General features: G+C 40.6%; 1 protein-coding gene across 1 annotated transcript; it reads left to right on the top strand.

The window, feature by feature from the left end:
- The first annotated feature begins 294 nt into the window (after positions 1 to 294).
- LOC109168171 lies at positions 295 to 5,230 on the top strand. Its single transcript, XM_019317213.1, has 5 exons — positions 295 to 1,288; positions 1,526 to 2,072; positions 3,108 to 3,218; positions 3,279 to 3,466; positions 4,566 to 5,230. The coding sequence occupies exons 1-5, from the start codon at positions 295 to 297 to the stop codon at positions 5,228 to 5,230; spliced, it is 2,505 nt and encodes an 834-aa protein (XP_019172758.1).
- The last annotated feature ends 10,670 nt before the right edge of the window (positions 5,231 to 15,900 follow it).

Genomic DNA, 15,900 nt, shown 5'->3' with positions numbered 1-15,900 from the left:
AGTGGTGGATTTAGAGAATGGGGATGGGGCGGGGAAAGTGGTGGAGGAGTGTGTGGTTGCATCGGCGAAGCGCCGACGGCAGGTGCAGGCGGATAGGGTGGAGGATTTGGGTAATAGGGGTGATGTCACAATGCAAGATGGCTCAAAAAACTTGTCTATGGCGGGAGCTGGTACCCAGCCCCGCCCGTCATCGTGAGTACTTTAAGCTGGAACTGTCGTGGCTTGGGCAATCCACGCACAGTTCGACAGATTGTGGGCCTAGCGTCCAGTAAGAAGCCTGATTTTGTGTTTTTTATGGAGACCAAGGTGCCACGGATACATGCAGAACGGATCCGTGTTACGTTTGGGTATGAGGGTTTGTTTTATGTTGATAATGATGGGTTGAGTGGTGGAATGGCGCTTTTGTGGAAAAAGAATAATACGGTCAGTCTATTAAGCTACTCGCAGAGTCATATAGATGTGGAAGTTAGTTTGTTTAATAAGTTATGGCGCATGACATGTTTATATGGTATCCCGGAGCAAAATAGGCGGGAGGAGACTTGGGATTTGCTTGGCACTTTGAAGAATAGATCCTTGTTACCCTGGGTGGTGATAGGGGACTTTAATAATCTCCTATATCAGCATGAGAAGAAAGGGGGAAATCCGTACCCTAATAGCCTGTTACGGGGTTTTGGAGATGCTGTGGATGGCTGTGGTTTGTTGCAAATGCCGATGAGAGGCCACCAGTTTACATGGGAGAAAGGAAAGGGGACACCGAATTGGATAGAGGAAAGGTTGGACAAGGCCCTAATAACTAATGATTGGGGTGTAATGAATGAGAACGCATGGTTGGAGAACATACGGACCCGGGCCTCGGATCACTCGATTCTTTTCCTCAGTATTAATGCAATGTGCATGCCAAGGGGAAGGGGGCCGCGGAGGTTTAGGTTTGAGATGGTTTGGTTATTGGATGAAGGGTGTAAAGAAGTGGTAGAAACGGCCTGGCAGGAGGGGAGAACGGAGGGATTGCTGTATTGTCAGCAGTTGTGTGAAGAGAAGTTAATGCGGTGGGGGGGGGGGGGAGATCAGTTCCATAAATTCGGTAAACGAATTAAGCAGCTACAACAGAGGCAGGATACCATTCGGAATAGGCAAGATTTGGTGGCCCTAGCTGAGTACCAACAAATTGAGAATTCCCTGAAACAGATTGAGACCCAGGAGGATGTGTTCTGGAGACAGCGAGCCAAGCAGCACTGGCTTCGCGGAGCGGACGCAAACACAAAATTCTACCACAGGTATGCCTCTGCTCGTAAGAAATTTTTTTTATTTCTAGTATTAAATGTGATGCTGGTGACTGGGTGGAGGGGGATGATATGCATTCAACTATTCTTAAATACTTTGAGAGTATTTTTGCCTCTAATGGATTGGATTGTGATGATCCACTATTTGGTGTCCTAACCCCACGAGTGACGACGGCGCAAAATATGATGCTAGACCGCCCTTTTGAAACTGACGAAGTAAAGCGGCCATTTTTTCAATGATCCAGATAAGGCACCGGGCCCGGATGGGTTAAACTCGGGTTTCTACCAGCAGTTTTGGGAGGTAGTGGGAGGGGATGTATCTGATTTTATAACGAATGCCTTGAATTCTTGTGTATTCCCCGAGGGTTTGAATGATACTAACATTGTTTTGATCCCTAAGAAAGAGGTGCCTGAGACGGTTGCAGATTTAAAGCCGATTGCTTTGAGTAATGTCATTTATAGAGTTATGGCCAAGATGATAGCAAATACGATGAAAACGCTCATGGGAGGACTGATCTCAGAATCCCAGAGTGCATTTATTCCGGGAAGGCTTATCACTGATAACATCTTGGTGGCGGATGAGGTGGGGCATTATCTAAATAGAAAACAATGTGGTGTAGTGGGTTGGAGTGCATTGAAATTGGATATGTTAAAGGCCTATGACAGAATGGAGTGGACTTTTCTGGAAAGGATGCTGACCGTTATGGGATTTAGTGAGAAGTGGATAAAACTTATTATGCTGTGTGTAACGACTGTTAATTATACTATAATGGTCAATGATATGGCAGGAGGGTGCGTGAAACCAACCAGGGGTCTCAGTGATATGAATCTAGTCCAAGATTCAAATAAGATGAGTATTGTCCCAAGAATTGCTCTCAATGTAAAGATAGAGATGGATCAAAATACCTTAAACCTCACGAGAAACCCTTTGTCTCGAATCCTCAAAGACTTGGAAGAATCCCATGTAGCTTCAAGTACCTCGATGTTGCAATCTTCAATCAACTAGAGTCGGATCTAGTTTCCTTCGATTCAAGAACGAGTCCACGAACCTAAATCTAAGGTTGAAGAAAGTAAGATTGATTCGAGTCCACGAATCAATTTGCTAGTCGAGTCCACGACTAGCCACTAATTGAGTCCACAATTAGCCATAAGGTTTCTTACACAAGTGTAAAGAAAAACTTAAGAATTTTATTGAATTAAAGCCTTCCCAAAACTGATATGGATGTGCCCTATTTATAGGTATAGGGCAGCATTGTAATCTAAATACAATGGGAAAAAGAGTCCTAAACCTAATCTAGAAAACACATAAATAGAGTTTTATTTAGAAAAGGATTTAAGGAATCCTTTCTAAATACAACTAGTGTTTTCTCTTTACTTCCAAACAATTTAAAATAATGATGACCACAAATAATAAATCTAATTTGGGCCTTGAATCCCGTGATTGACCCAATTTGTACTCTTAATGGATCTTCATTATGTTGGGCCGCATCATCCTCCCCTTCTTGAAAAATGATTCGACCTCGAATCTTCTAAACATTGTCTTCGATCTGTGGCATCACTTGAAACGGGCCACTATAATACTTTCCTCTATCGAATGGAATTATTATTGGACTTCCTTGATTCTTCCACCAATGGTGCTTTGAAGATGTAGTTATGGACTTTTTAATGAGCCTACTATGTTCCCTTATTGGATTCCGTGTGAGCTGGTTCCTATTACTCAGGCAGGGAGATCCTCTCTCTCCGTATTTATTTATTTATTATTTGTGCAGAGGCTCGCTGGATGATATTGCAGTATGAGCAATTAGCAGGCTCTATACATGGGTGCAGAGTAGCTAGGAGGGCACCGCCTGTATCACATCTATTTTTTGCGGATGATAGTCTCCTATTTTTTAAAGCGAATATCCAGGAGGCTGGAGTTATAAGGCAATGCCTAGCAAGGTATGAGAAATTGTCAGGCCAGGTGGTGCATTATAATAAATCTAATATATGTTTTAGCAGGAATACCCAGGAGGGTGACAGGGCGCAGGTAGCGGATTATCTTGGGGTGGTGCAAGCACCCAATTTTGGAAAATATTTGGGCCTACCTTCCTTTGTGGGAAGGAATAAGAGAGCTGTATCCTCTTATGTGGAGGAGAAGATCAGACAGCGGATTGGTTCATGGAGTAAAAAGTTGCTTTCTCAGGCTGGTAAGGAAGTATTATTGAAAAGTGTAGTGCAATCTATGTCTACCTTCTCAATGAGTGTTTTTTTGTTACCTGAGACAGTTTGTTAGTCAATTGAGCGAACTATGAATAAGTACTAGCGGGGGAATGGAAGAGAAAGGGGAATACATTGGAAGGCTTGGGACAGGTTGTGCGTCCCGAAAAAGTATGGTGGTATGGGTTTTAAAGAGCTTAGGGCTTTTAATCTTGCTATGCTGGGAAAACAGGCATGACGTTTTCTAACAGACCCAGGAACACTCGCAGCAAAAATTTATAAAGCAAGGTATTATCGCAAAACCAGTTTTACTGATGCTACTATTGGTAATTGCCCAAGTTATTGTTGGAGAAGTATAATGGCAGCGCATGCAATGGTGGTCTCGGGGGTGTGAAGGAGAATTGGGAATGGACAGACAACTTTAATATGGGGACATCCGTGGCTACGAGATAATCCTAGCCCATTGATCCAAACAGAAATGCCAGAGCAGTTGAGAGAGGCACGGGTTGCAGGATTGATTGATTTACAGACACACACATGGGATCTACATATTTTATCTGACCTGTTTATTCCTGAGGATGTGGAACGAATAAATATGATCCCTATTAGTCCTGATTACGAGGACTCATGGTATTGGATGGGTGACCCAAAGGGGACATATACTGTGAAGAATGCCTATAGGCGTATTGTGGGCGACTATGAAAATAGCCCCGTGATGTTTGATAAATGGATTTCAATGTGGAAATTAAAAGTCCCCCTAAGTGGAAGACTTTCTTGTGGAGAGCCATATGTGATATTTTGCAACAACCACTAACTTGATTATTAAAAGGGTGGACGCCCCGTGATGTTTGATAAATGGATTTCAATGTGGAAATTAAAAGTCCCCCTAAGTGGAAGACTTTCTTGTGGAGAGCCATATGTGATATTTTGCAACAACCACTAACTTGATTATTAAAAGGGTGGAGGTGGATCCAATATGCCCAATGTGTGGTTTAGATCATGAAGATGTGTTACATATTTTAGTGCTCTGTGAATATTCTACACTTGTTTGGAATATAACACAATTGCCTATCACTAATATTATTGCAGACTCTTTTACATCATGGCTAAAAGGGGCTTTGGCGGTCTTGACGGAGGAGCAAACCCGATTGATGGTAGCGGTGTTATACTATATTTGGAGAACCCGAAACTCAGCTGTTTGGAAGGGATCTATGACGCGGCCTACCCAAGTTGGCAGAGCAGCAGCCGCAGCAGTTCAGGCATACGGTGCTGCCCAGGATTACCGCACCCAGCCGGATGCGCCGTCGGCACCATCAACCGAACCGGGAGGTGGCGGTCTGCGATGTTACGTGGATGCGGGCTTCCGTCACGGCACGGGCGAGGCTACGTATGGCATATTACTAGTAGCGCCAGATGGCTCTTTTGTGGCAGCAAAAAATGGCAAGTTGCCGGTTTGTTTCTCACCACTTATGGCGGAGGCGCAGGCATACAAGGAAGCACTGACTTGGCTATTTGAACGGAAAAACACATCAGTAAGTTTACTCAAGGATTGCATGGAGTTGACTACAATCATCCGGCAACAGGAAGTCCAAGCGTCTGTGACCGAGGTCTTCGAGGGCGATGACATGCAGCTCATACTGGAGAACTTGCCGGGAGAGGTCGCGGACCCCGGGCCCAATCCCTTTACCGAACCCTCAGGTGCCGCTTCCGACCCGATCCAGACGACGAAGGATGTTCAGCCCTCCGATCTTTAGGACCCGTGCCACGGAACTTTGTTTTGGGGAGCCCGGTCCTCTTGTACCGGGCAGTAATTAGCTAGGCCTAGCGCGCCTTTTAATGTGTTCGTTTTGTGTACTCTTTTTGGCTTTTACTTTTAAGAAAAAATTTTTTGCGCGATATTCACTTTTGGTTTTGATTTGATTCGCAAAACGTTTAGGGTTACCCCCGCCTTAGGGTACTCGGGGTAAGGTGCTCGGACTTCCTTTTATTCCATCGAGTTATGCCCCCCCCCCCCCTTCCTGCTTCCTTAAGTGCGAGAATCGTCAGCATAAGGAAGTAGATATGGTGGGGTTTTGCGACCAATCGATTTTGCCAAACTTGTAGGACTTGGAAACTGACGAGACCTATACCGATATGGTGATTGGGTTTTAGACGCGACCGGGTTTTTGATGTGTTCATGAAGTGATTTAGTATGTGTTGTGAGTTGTTAAGATTGTTTTGAACTTGTTTGGAAGATATTTTGCAGGAGAAACATCATCTGGTGCACAACACAGTGTGCACCAGATCAGAGGGGCGGTTCTAGCCGCGGCCCATCAGAAGGGCCGCCGGCTAGAGCCTTGGTGGCACGGGACTAGGGCACGGCCCTAGAGGAGGGCCGTTGCTTAGTCCCGTTGCTTTAACGGGGCTCATGGGGCGGACCATGAGGAGTCCCGCCCCAGGTCTCTGAGTATAGTCTATGAAGGATTTTTGTGCAGTGGCCGGGCCCTTGTGGCTCAGCTACGTGTCGTTTCGGACCGAGTGTTACGGGTCCTTGTGGCTCGGCTCTTCGGGATCGTCTCGACGTACGTCTTGGCTTTGATTTCATTGAATTTGGATTAAAAACAAGTATGTTATGAACGATTTTGTGAAAAATTGCTACACAGTGCATATTTGCTAAGTTTACTGTGTATGAAGAATTATTTGATTATTGTGATATGATGATATTCTATTGAGTAAAGAAGCATAATCATTTGAGTATTTGATTTATTATGAAAGCATGACTAAATTGTGATATTTGAGCAATGAGAAATGAAGCATATTTTGTTGAGTAAATTATATAGAAATTGCTATGTTGCAAACCAAGCATGATGATATATTCTTGAATGCTTCATGTTAGTTTATACATGATTTAGAAGCATGTTATAGAACATTTTGACATTTCACATGAGTCATATTTCAAAGATGCATAAGGGGCCAACGTGAGCCCAAGAATACTTTCAAAAACCATAAGCATGTGGTATATCATTCTTGATGCATTGAGAAGTAGTAGAATTGTTGCATGCATGAGATTGATGCATGAGAGATATATTTATGTATTATCTATATTGGTGAGGTTTTGGAGGATACCGTTTGGACTGTGTTCCTCTCGAAAGATTTGTATGGACATTGCGGTCCCAGTATATGTAACGCGGTGTATTCCCACGTTACGAGGTTGGAAACTTCCCGCCAGGCTTGGAATCCTGGTTAGGAGGTGTGCACACTAATAGTTCGATACCTGATTCCACAGAGTTTGAACCACGAGATTGGTTCCGTAGACGGTAGGAGATATTGAGTCGGAATTATGTCATTCCCGATGGGGTAATTCACACTTTTGTGAAACCCTAAACCGTCTACAAGTATAAGAGAAAGAAAAAGAGTCAACAGAGACTCAGGAAAGAGAGTCAATAAAGACTCGAGAGAAAGAAAGAGAGTCCAGAGAGACTCGAGAAAGTAATAAAGAGACTTCCACAGAAAGTACTCTAATTTATAAAAGAGTGTATGAGTATATTATTGCAATAGATTGCATAAGAGTATGATTATATTGTTGTACTAGATTGCATATGAGTATGAGTATATGGTTGCACTAGATTGCATATAAGTATGATTATATTGTTGCACAAGATTGCATATGAGTATGATTATATTGTTGCATTAGATTGCATATGAATATGAGTATATGGTTGCACAAGATTGCATATGAGCGTGAGTATATTGTTGCACTAGATTGCATAAGAGTATGATTATATTGTTGCATTAGATTGCATATGAGTGTGAATATATTGTTGCACTAGATTGCATAAGAGTATGATTATATTGTTGTATTAGATTAGATTGCATATGAGTGTGAATATATTGTTGCACTAGATTGCATATGAGTATGAGTATATTGCTGCATTAGGTTGCATAAGAGTATGCTTATATAATTGCACGAGATTGCATATGAATATGAGTATATTATTGCACTAGATTGCATAAGAAGTATGATCAGAATGTTATACGTGATTGTATGCGAATAGAGCATCGTAAGAGATTGTATAACGAGAAGTTTGACTTAATATATTCTTTTGAGCATGTTTATCGTGTTGTAGTAGAAGCTCTACTTATCAAGTTATGTGATAAGAATGTGAAAGCATGTGAACATCTGTTTTATGTTCTTTTAACATGATCCAATTTGTAAGCATGAGTTGCTTGTTAAATTATTTGAAAAGTTTATAAGCTGTTGAATCTATGTGAACAGTCTTGTACACATATAAGTATGCCAGCTGATATTATAGGGTGCAAGCATCTAAAAAGAATGTGATAAATCTTAAGATGATTTGAGATTAGCTTATTGCTATAAAGATATCAATTGTTTTCGAAGTATATGCTAGAATGCTTACATGGTTGAGTGTGGTTATACTTAGCTTCGAGTTAACGAGTGTTTTTCATGTCTATCTATGTGTTGCTTGCAAAACTCCTTTCAGGTGGGCCCAGCTGTGTGAAGAAGTCGAGTTAGATTAGTCTCGTAGATAGAGAAATCTAAACTCTAGTTTGGTTGATGATTATGTTATGGATTTAGACTTATGACTTTATACTCTTTGATGATGTTGTAAATTTTTGGGGTGACGTTTTTCCCCCTTATGTTGCCAGTATTTACTCTTAGTTCCCAGACTTAATCTTATTTTTAGTTTTACCCTTTTAGCCTGTGCAATCACCAAAGAGTGGTGGTTGTGGCGGTGATATTCCCACTATTTATCTTCTAGTTTTACGCTGCTGCTTAGTTATGTTAATGACTGTTTAGAAATGTAATTAAGAGTTAGAAAAGTGGGGTGTTAAACGGCCCCTGCTTGAGCCCCCTTCTTGGAGCCGTTTCGCTGCAATTGCCTCTCCGGCGTTCGCATGGTTAGTAACGCGGCGGATAGCTTCATCGTACGTCGCCGGGGGGTGGAGGATGACGTCTTTGTACAGCGCCCTCGCCCGAAGGCAAGAATGCAGCATGTTGATCGCTGTTTGGTTGTCCATAGGCTCCACTTCACCGACCGTGTTTTTTCATTTGGCGAGGAAATCAGAAAGCGACTCGCCTTCCAATTGCTTGGCCTTTTCCAGATACATGAAGTGTTTTCTGACTGCTCGGGACGTTGCAAACTTCCTTACGAATTTCGTCGCCAAGTAAGTAAAGCAAGTGATGGATCCCGACTCTAGGGATTTGAATCAGTCGGCCGCTCTACCTGTCAAGGTGGAGTAGAAGACTCGACACATCACAGCATCGGTGACGCCCATCATCAGCATGTTGTCGTAGTATGAGTTGACGTGCGCTTCGGGGTCGGTCTTCCCATCGTAATCCTTGCTGCCCGGGACCTAGAGGTCGTGCGGATAAAGCTGACTCATCACTTCAACTATGAAGGGGGTTCGCAGCAGTGGCTAGATCGTTTCCACCGGGCTGGAGCCGTGCTCTTGTTTCCAGCGGTTGAACTCCTGGCGAACTTGGTCGAGTAATCCTAGGGCGTCGGTTTTCGTGTTAGTTCGATCTTTTCCCCCGGCTCTCCTCTGACGGGCCGGTCGGACTGAGTTGACCTCTCTCGAACCCTCTTGAAGGCTAGCTTCAGGCCCAGTTGCAGATTCACGAGCCTCGTCGCGAGATCAGTGGTTGTCCAGTGCACATAAAAATATTTTCCAGTGCACTGGAATATTATTTTTTAGTACTGGAATATATTTTCAGTGCACTGGAAAATAGTATTTCAATGCACTGGAACTATTTTTCAATATTGCAATATATTTTCAGTGCATTGGAAATATATTTTGTCAAGGAATGATGGATTGTGTCTAAAAATTAACTATACAGTATTTGCCACTTGTTTTACAAATATTAATTATATAGATGGATTATTCTTCATTTTGTCAACAAAACATACCAAGTGAGTCAACTTAAGAGTCGGTTGAGTAAAAAAGCCAATCGATGTTTGGTAATTAGTACGGAGTACTTAATATTGTGTTCAAACTTTGAATTGCTATTTTGTTATTTAATGTTTAGACTTTAGATTTGGACTATGTGAATATGTATTCTTTGGTAATGTGCTCGAAAAATTAAGAAATGTTTAAAATTGAGGTTCTTAAATCAAACCAAATTAGTTCTGAACTAAAATCGAATTTTTTCAAATTGAATCGAACTATAATTTTAAACTGAATGGTATAATTATTTTAATATCAAAATATCGATATTGAAATTTAAAAAAAAAAATGACAAGGCTCTTGTCACAAGGAGGAAAGGCAGTCTTGATCAAGTCAGTCATACAAGCTATGCCAACCCACATTTGCTATGCCATTAATCCCCCTAAGGCTGTGATTAAACAAATAGGGAGAATCATTGCTGATTTCTTTTGGGGAAAGGCAGGTGGAAGGAAAAAGTATCATTGGAGTTCATGGGAAACATTGGCCAAGCCAGTTCAGGAAGGAGGGGTGGGGTTTGAGAGTTTGCAGGTAATGGTAGATGCATCAGCAGCCAAGCTGTGGTGGAACTTTAGGAAGGGCAACTCAATTTGGAGTAAATTTATGCTAGCTAAGTACTGTAAGGGGTCTCATGCTGTAATTAGGGGATGGCAATATACAAATTCACATACTTGGAGAAGAATGGTGAAGGTCAGGGGCAGAATTGAGTCAGAAATTAGGTGGAAAGTGGGGGAGGGAAGGTTGAACTTATGGTGGGATAATTGGTCAGGGCAAGGGGCCTTGGCAAATGTCCTAAACTTAAGGGGAAAAAAAAATGCTAAGGAAACACTGGTTGATGCTTTTGAGCAAGGGAGATTGAACCTTCAGAAATTTGGGATACAAACACAAGGACTAGGAGAGGGTGTGCAGTTGAGGGCAGGGCAGGCAGACACGATCATTTGGAACCTAACAGGAGCTGAATTTTCATATAAAACTGCAAAGAAAGTTCTCAGACAGCAGGAGCAGATGCAAGGGGAACCAGGGAGGCTTTGGAAGAGGAAAATTTGGAGCAAAGGTTTAACTTGGAAGATGTCCTTTCTAGCATGGAGGGTACTTAAGAAAAAGCTGCCAATGGATGATGTATTAAGGAGAATGGGATTTCAAACTGTATCAAAATGCCCATGTTGCATAAACCCTGGTTGTGACACATTGAGGCATGTTTTTGGGACTGGGGAGACAGCAAAAGGAGTATGGGATTATTTCTCAAAATCAATGGGGGTTGGTTGCTATGTGAGAACTGAGAGGCATGTGTGTTATGACTGGTGGGGCACAAAATTCAAGAATAGGCTATTACAGTTCATAGGGCAAAGGCTGCCAGTTCTGATACTCTGGGAGCTGTGGGTCAATTATACACACTGTAAGTATGAGGGGGTAGGACATCTATTGCAAGAATAATCTACAAGGTGGTGAGAGATATGACTGATTGCATCCAAAGGAAATGGCCAGCCTGGGCCCTCTTCCCCCAAACTGGACCTTTATAGTGAAGAAGGCAGAAGGCTTTAGCCGTGGAAGGATCACACACAGAGCTGGTTGGTGCAGGCCACCTCCAGGCTTTGTGAAAATAAATTGGGCAATGCAGAATGATTCATGTGCTTTCTTTATAAGGAACTCTAAGGGACAGTTTTGTATAGCTGGAGTGGGCACAAGAGAGGAAGGTGTGGATAGGGGGAGTTTTGTAGCTCAAATGCTCACTGATTGTTTGGATTGAGCAAAGAAAAAGAAAATTGCAGTAGCTAGTATAGAGTCAGATGACTGGCATGATGTTGAGATGAATGTCCAATCTGTTGGAAGAGCCACATGTCATCAGAGGGTGAACTGCATAGCCAATTGTTTGGTACAGAGCTGCTCTGGAAAGAACATAACATTTTGTAAAACTAGTGGTGTCCCTAAGGGCCTGAGAAGAATCTTGGCTCTTGAAGGCATTCCACACTTTGTGTTTTCCCCTGGGGCTGACTCCCTGTGCTGATTCTGAGGGAGGCCTGGAGTAGAAGTTCTGTGTCATAGAATTGGGTGATCTGGGCTTCTGGGTTTGAAAGGGTTGAGGGTGGTATAGGGTTAGAAGGGGTGCAAGGGTGATATAAGGGGGGAGACAGGACTGAACTGATGGAAAAAGAGAGGAGAAATGTATGAAAAAGAGAGAAAAAAGAGTAAGGAGAGATGTAAGCCAAGGAACCTTGCAAGGCATTGCAAGTGTGAGGCTTAGCAGATCTAATGGATATTTCTGGGGGAACTGACCAATGAAGCTTAATGCAGAGGTTGGTTCTGCTCAGGTGAAGCTTAAGAAGGGAAGGCCTAGATGCTACAAGGGGTCTAGACAATGATTCTAATGATAGATGAGACTAGACTTGCCCAGTTGAATGAGTCCCAATGATGATCTACTGGCCTGGGTAGATCTGAGGGCATACAGGAATGGGGAACCAGCCTGGGAAACCTGGGAGGTGGAGACTGGTTCTGCCATCAGATTAGCAACAAGGGGTTTAAGTCTATGAAGCTAGGAGATAGCTGAGGCTAGAACTCCTATGTCTTTAGACTTATGTAACCCAATGATGGGCTGCTATGCTGGGCAGTCACTGAGGGGCACATCAATGATGAGGGACTGGCAGCAGGAAGGAAGCTCTAAGAGTTGACCTGCTGTGCAGATGATTGTTGGCTGATATGCAATTATGGCAGAAATGAGGCCATTTTCTTGCAGGTAAAGATGAAGATGAAGCAAGGGGAGCAGCTTTGGAGGAAGTCTGGGAAGTACCAGGGCAAAGAAAAGAGCAATGATGCTAGTTTAAGCTCTGAACAGCAGTATATATGGGGTTGGGGCGCTGGCTTGTTAAAGGATAGTCCTCCTGGAGGTTGATAGCTTTAATCTCTCCATTGGTTTGATGTATGAGAGGTGGAGTTGAGATTGGGCTCCAAGTATACCACACACCCTGAGATGGGAGTGTTTGGAAAGATGGAATCCTTTAGGAAAAAATGGAAATAAGAATTGAAAGGAGTTGGTGGAATAAGGTGGAAAAATGATGAAAAAGAAAAGGAAAAAGAGAAACAGAAAAAGGAAGGAAAGGATTGGATTTGGGATTGGTTGAGAGTTTTTGGAGATTCATTGCTTAGGTCGGGACCTCAAAGCCCCCCGGGCTAAAACATAGTACGCTATGCCGAGGGGGTTGGTCCTTGGCCTAAGGGTGATATGGGAGGGAGCCATTGCTCATATCGGGGCTCTACAAGCCCCCCGGGACTAAAACATAGTACGCTGTGCCACGGGGGGTGAGCCTTGGGTAGGAGGGTGGAAGGAGGTGAGAGTCTTTGCTTAGGTCGGGTCCTTTAAGTTCCCCTGGGAAAAACACAGTGCGCTGTGCCGGTAGGGAATGAGGCCTTGGCCTAAGGAAGGCTTAGGGTAGAAAGGATTCTCTTGGATGGCATCGGTCCCACCCCTGGTGTGGGACGGGGAGCCCAATTTTGACTATGGTCTTGTGAAAGGTTGGTGGAATGGGATTTTAAAGTTTGAGACTAAAGGGAGGACTAGTCTTTAGGGGGCTATAGCCTCCTTGGCCTTGATATATATGGCTCGTTAGGAGCTAGACTATAGAGTAGTCATTTTTGGTCCTTGTTTGTTTATAGGCCGTAGGCCTTGAGTAGACTTAGGCTGTATGGCCATAGTTTTATGAGTGGCTTGAAGCCACTTTCGGCTTCAAGTATGTACATATTTGGGGGGTGGCCACTTTAGGGTCACCTTGTGTATAGACTTGAATTTTTTTGATCATTAATATACGCCAGCAGTTTGTAAAAAAAAAAAAAAATTTAAAAAAAATGAATCAAATCCCGAAATGTCCACCTTTACCTCTAAATATCAAGTCTTTTAATTTACAAATAAAATATTGAGAGTAAGAAGATTATAAATAAAGAAGAAACTTACATACATATGTATTAGTAAAATTTTAATAGAATTCCATAGTTTCATTGCTCCAGGATTAAAATTGTAACTTTTAAAATGACTAACAAGAAACAATTGAGAAACTAAAAATACAGTTTTTCCTCTTTAAAATGACACATTTTTTATGGTTAGAAGAATGAAAATCTCGCCCCTAGCTCAACTTGTTGATTAAGACTTGTAAATTCAAGTGATAGTTCTCGTTACCTATATTGAGACTAAACTACTTTTGAACACCAAAACGAAGAAACTTCATTAATAGAGATTCGAAGACAACACATTACAAATAAACAGGGGAGGGTGGACCAATAGAGGATGTTCTTAAAAAAAAAGACTAAAAGTGAAATGACACTTATAAATAAATTTATGATAAAAAATGAAATTTACTCTTGTGTCATTAGTCATTACTCTGACAAATACCATATGAGATACTTATCAATTGAACTAACAAACAGAGATGTTGACTAAGAGTGTGTTTGGTTCATGAGTTTACACACTAGGAATGAGAATTAAAATCATAGTTACTGTTTGATTGACAACTTTTTAAAACACTATTATGGAAATTGATTATCCCTTCAATTAAAAACCACATTCTCTAATTAAAAATGTGTATCATCCCATCTTGGTAATATGATTTTTAAGTTTGGATTATTGCTTTTAGATTTTTATTTTGATTTTTATTTTTTTGTTCATAGTGGTGATTTGGATGTCATTATATTAAGATCAATTGCCTTAATTTTTTGAGTTTGTATTTTTTAAACATTTATTCCCATTATAGGATCATATATAATCAAACATTAATATTAGTAATCATTCCAATTCCACTATACTACTAAACATGCAAAATATTTTTACCAAAATGCATACCGCTACCAAGTATTTGATTTCCATTTCTGATTCTGATTCCCAAACCAAACACACCCTAAGCCTTCTCATTTGACAATAAGCCTTCAGTCCGAACTTTTGTTATTTTTGTTCATTGTATGGTTCTATGTTTAGCTCTTAACACTGGATAGGCTACTTCCCTCTTAGATTACTTTTAGGGGCCGTTTGATTCATGAAGTGTTAGATTCCTGTGTTGGTTAAAATTGAGGTATGTAATATAATCATATTTGGTTTAGGGTTATATTATATATATATATATATATATATATATATATATTTATTTATTTATTTATTTATTTATTTATTTATTTATACACACAAGGGACAGAGCCAGAAATTCGGTTGAGGGGGGCGAAAAAGTAGGGACGGATTCAGAAAATTTTTCCATTAAAACAAAAGAGATAATTAAAAAAAAAAGATTACTTAAGAAGTATAGTTGTAAATATTGTTAAATATGGGCGAAAAATAAAACACATTTAAACTTTATAAAAATATTCATAACAAAATATGAAACATAATATGCGTATATGTGTGTGTGTGTGTGTTAAATATTTAAAAAGTTATTAAAAAATGTGACTGTGTTGACGCCATAAAGGAAGGAGTGTGTGTGTGCTGGCGTGTGTGTTAAATATTAAAAAAAGTTATTAAAAAACGTGACTGTGTTAGAGGCCATAGATGAAAGAATAAAAAAAAACTGTAAAACTACGTTGATGCTAAAGGATTCATGAAATAATTGTTATTTGGTTCACCACTCATTATTCATCCATTTCTTGAAAAATATTATTACAATCCATTTGGAAAAAAAAAACTGTTGCACCAATCACTATTTAATTTTTTCAAAACGCCAATTCATGAAATTAAAGGTCTAACAACTAGATTCAACCCAGTCAAATGTATCAATTAGATCACCCCGTGTATATCCATAACTAGTGGCGACACGTTTATCTCGTCATAAAAATTTGACACCATAGAAAGAGTGAAAGAAATCAAATGAATAAGTTCATCTATGTTTTGTTTACTTTGAGAATTAAAGAAATTGTTAAATTTTTGCAATTAACAAAATAATAAATAATTTCTACTTTGTGCATATCCATTAAAAAACAACCAAGGCACGTATTGTCGCTCATCATCATCACCATTTGGCATTTTGGCCTGCACTTCTTTCGTGCGCAAATTATATCGTCAACCCTACTTCAAAATGAAGTCATTTTATTTAAATTCGCGTGAATTTTTTTTTTTCTTTTCTTTTGGTCAATATTCATTTTTGTTTTGGGTACATAATTTATTAATTTTAGGTACATAAACTTACATATGTATATACATAATCTATTAACTATAAATAGTTCATGTCAAGTAATTTTGATATTGCTCTAAGTTCATAATATGTGAAGTAGAGGTGAGTAAGGATTTGTCAAATTTGTGCCAATCCACCAAATTCGCTCTCATTCCATCTGTATCCACTAAAATGGATGGGATGAGCATCCATTTAATGGAAATTCGCCACTTGTAGATTGGATGCGGATGTGACTTCTCAAAATCCACTATATCGAAATCGTTCAACTAAACCTATATATATATATATATATATATATATATATATATATATATATATATATAAACCTAGTATCTCACCACTGA

This window comes from Ipomoea nil, unplaced genomic scaffold (assembly GCF_001879475.1).
Source record: "Ipomoea nil cultivar Tokyo-kokei standard unplaced genomic scaffold, Asagao_1.1 scaffold3192, whole genome shotgun sequence".
Lineage (NCBI taxonomy): Eukaryota > Viridiplantae > Streptophyta > Magnoliopsida > Solanales > Convolvulaceae > Ipomoea > Ipomoea nil.
Note: the sequence above shows the minus strand (reverse complement) of the source record. Positions and strands in the feature narration are given on the sequence as shown.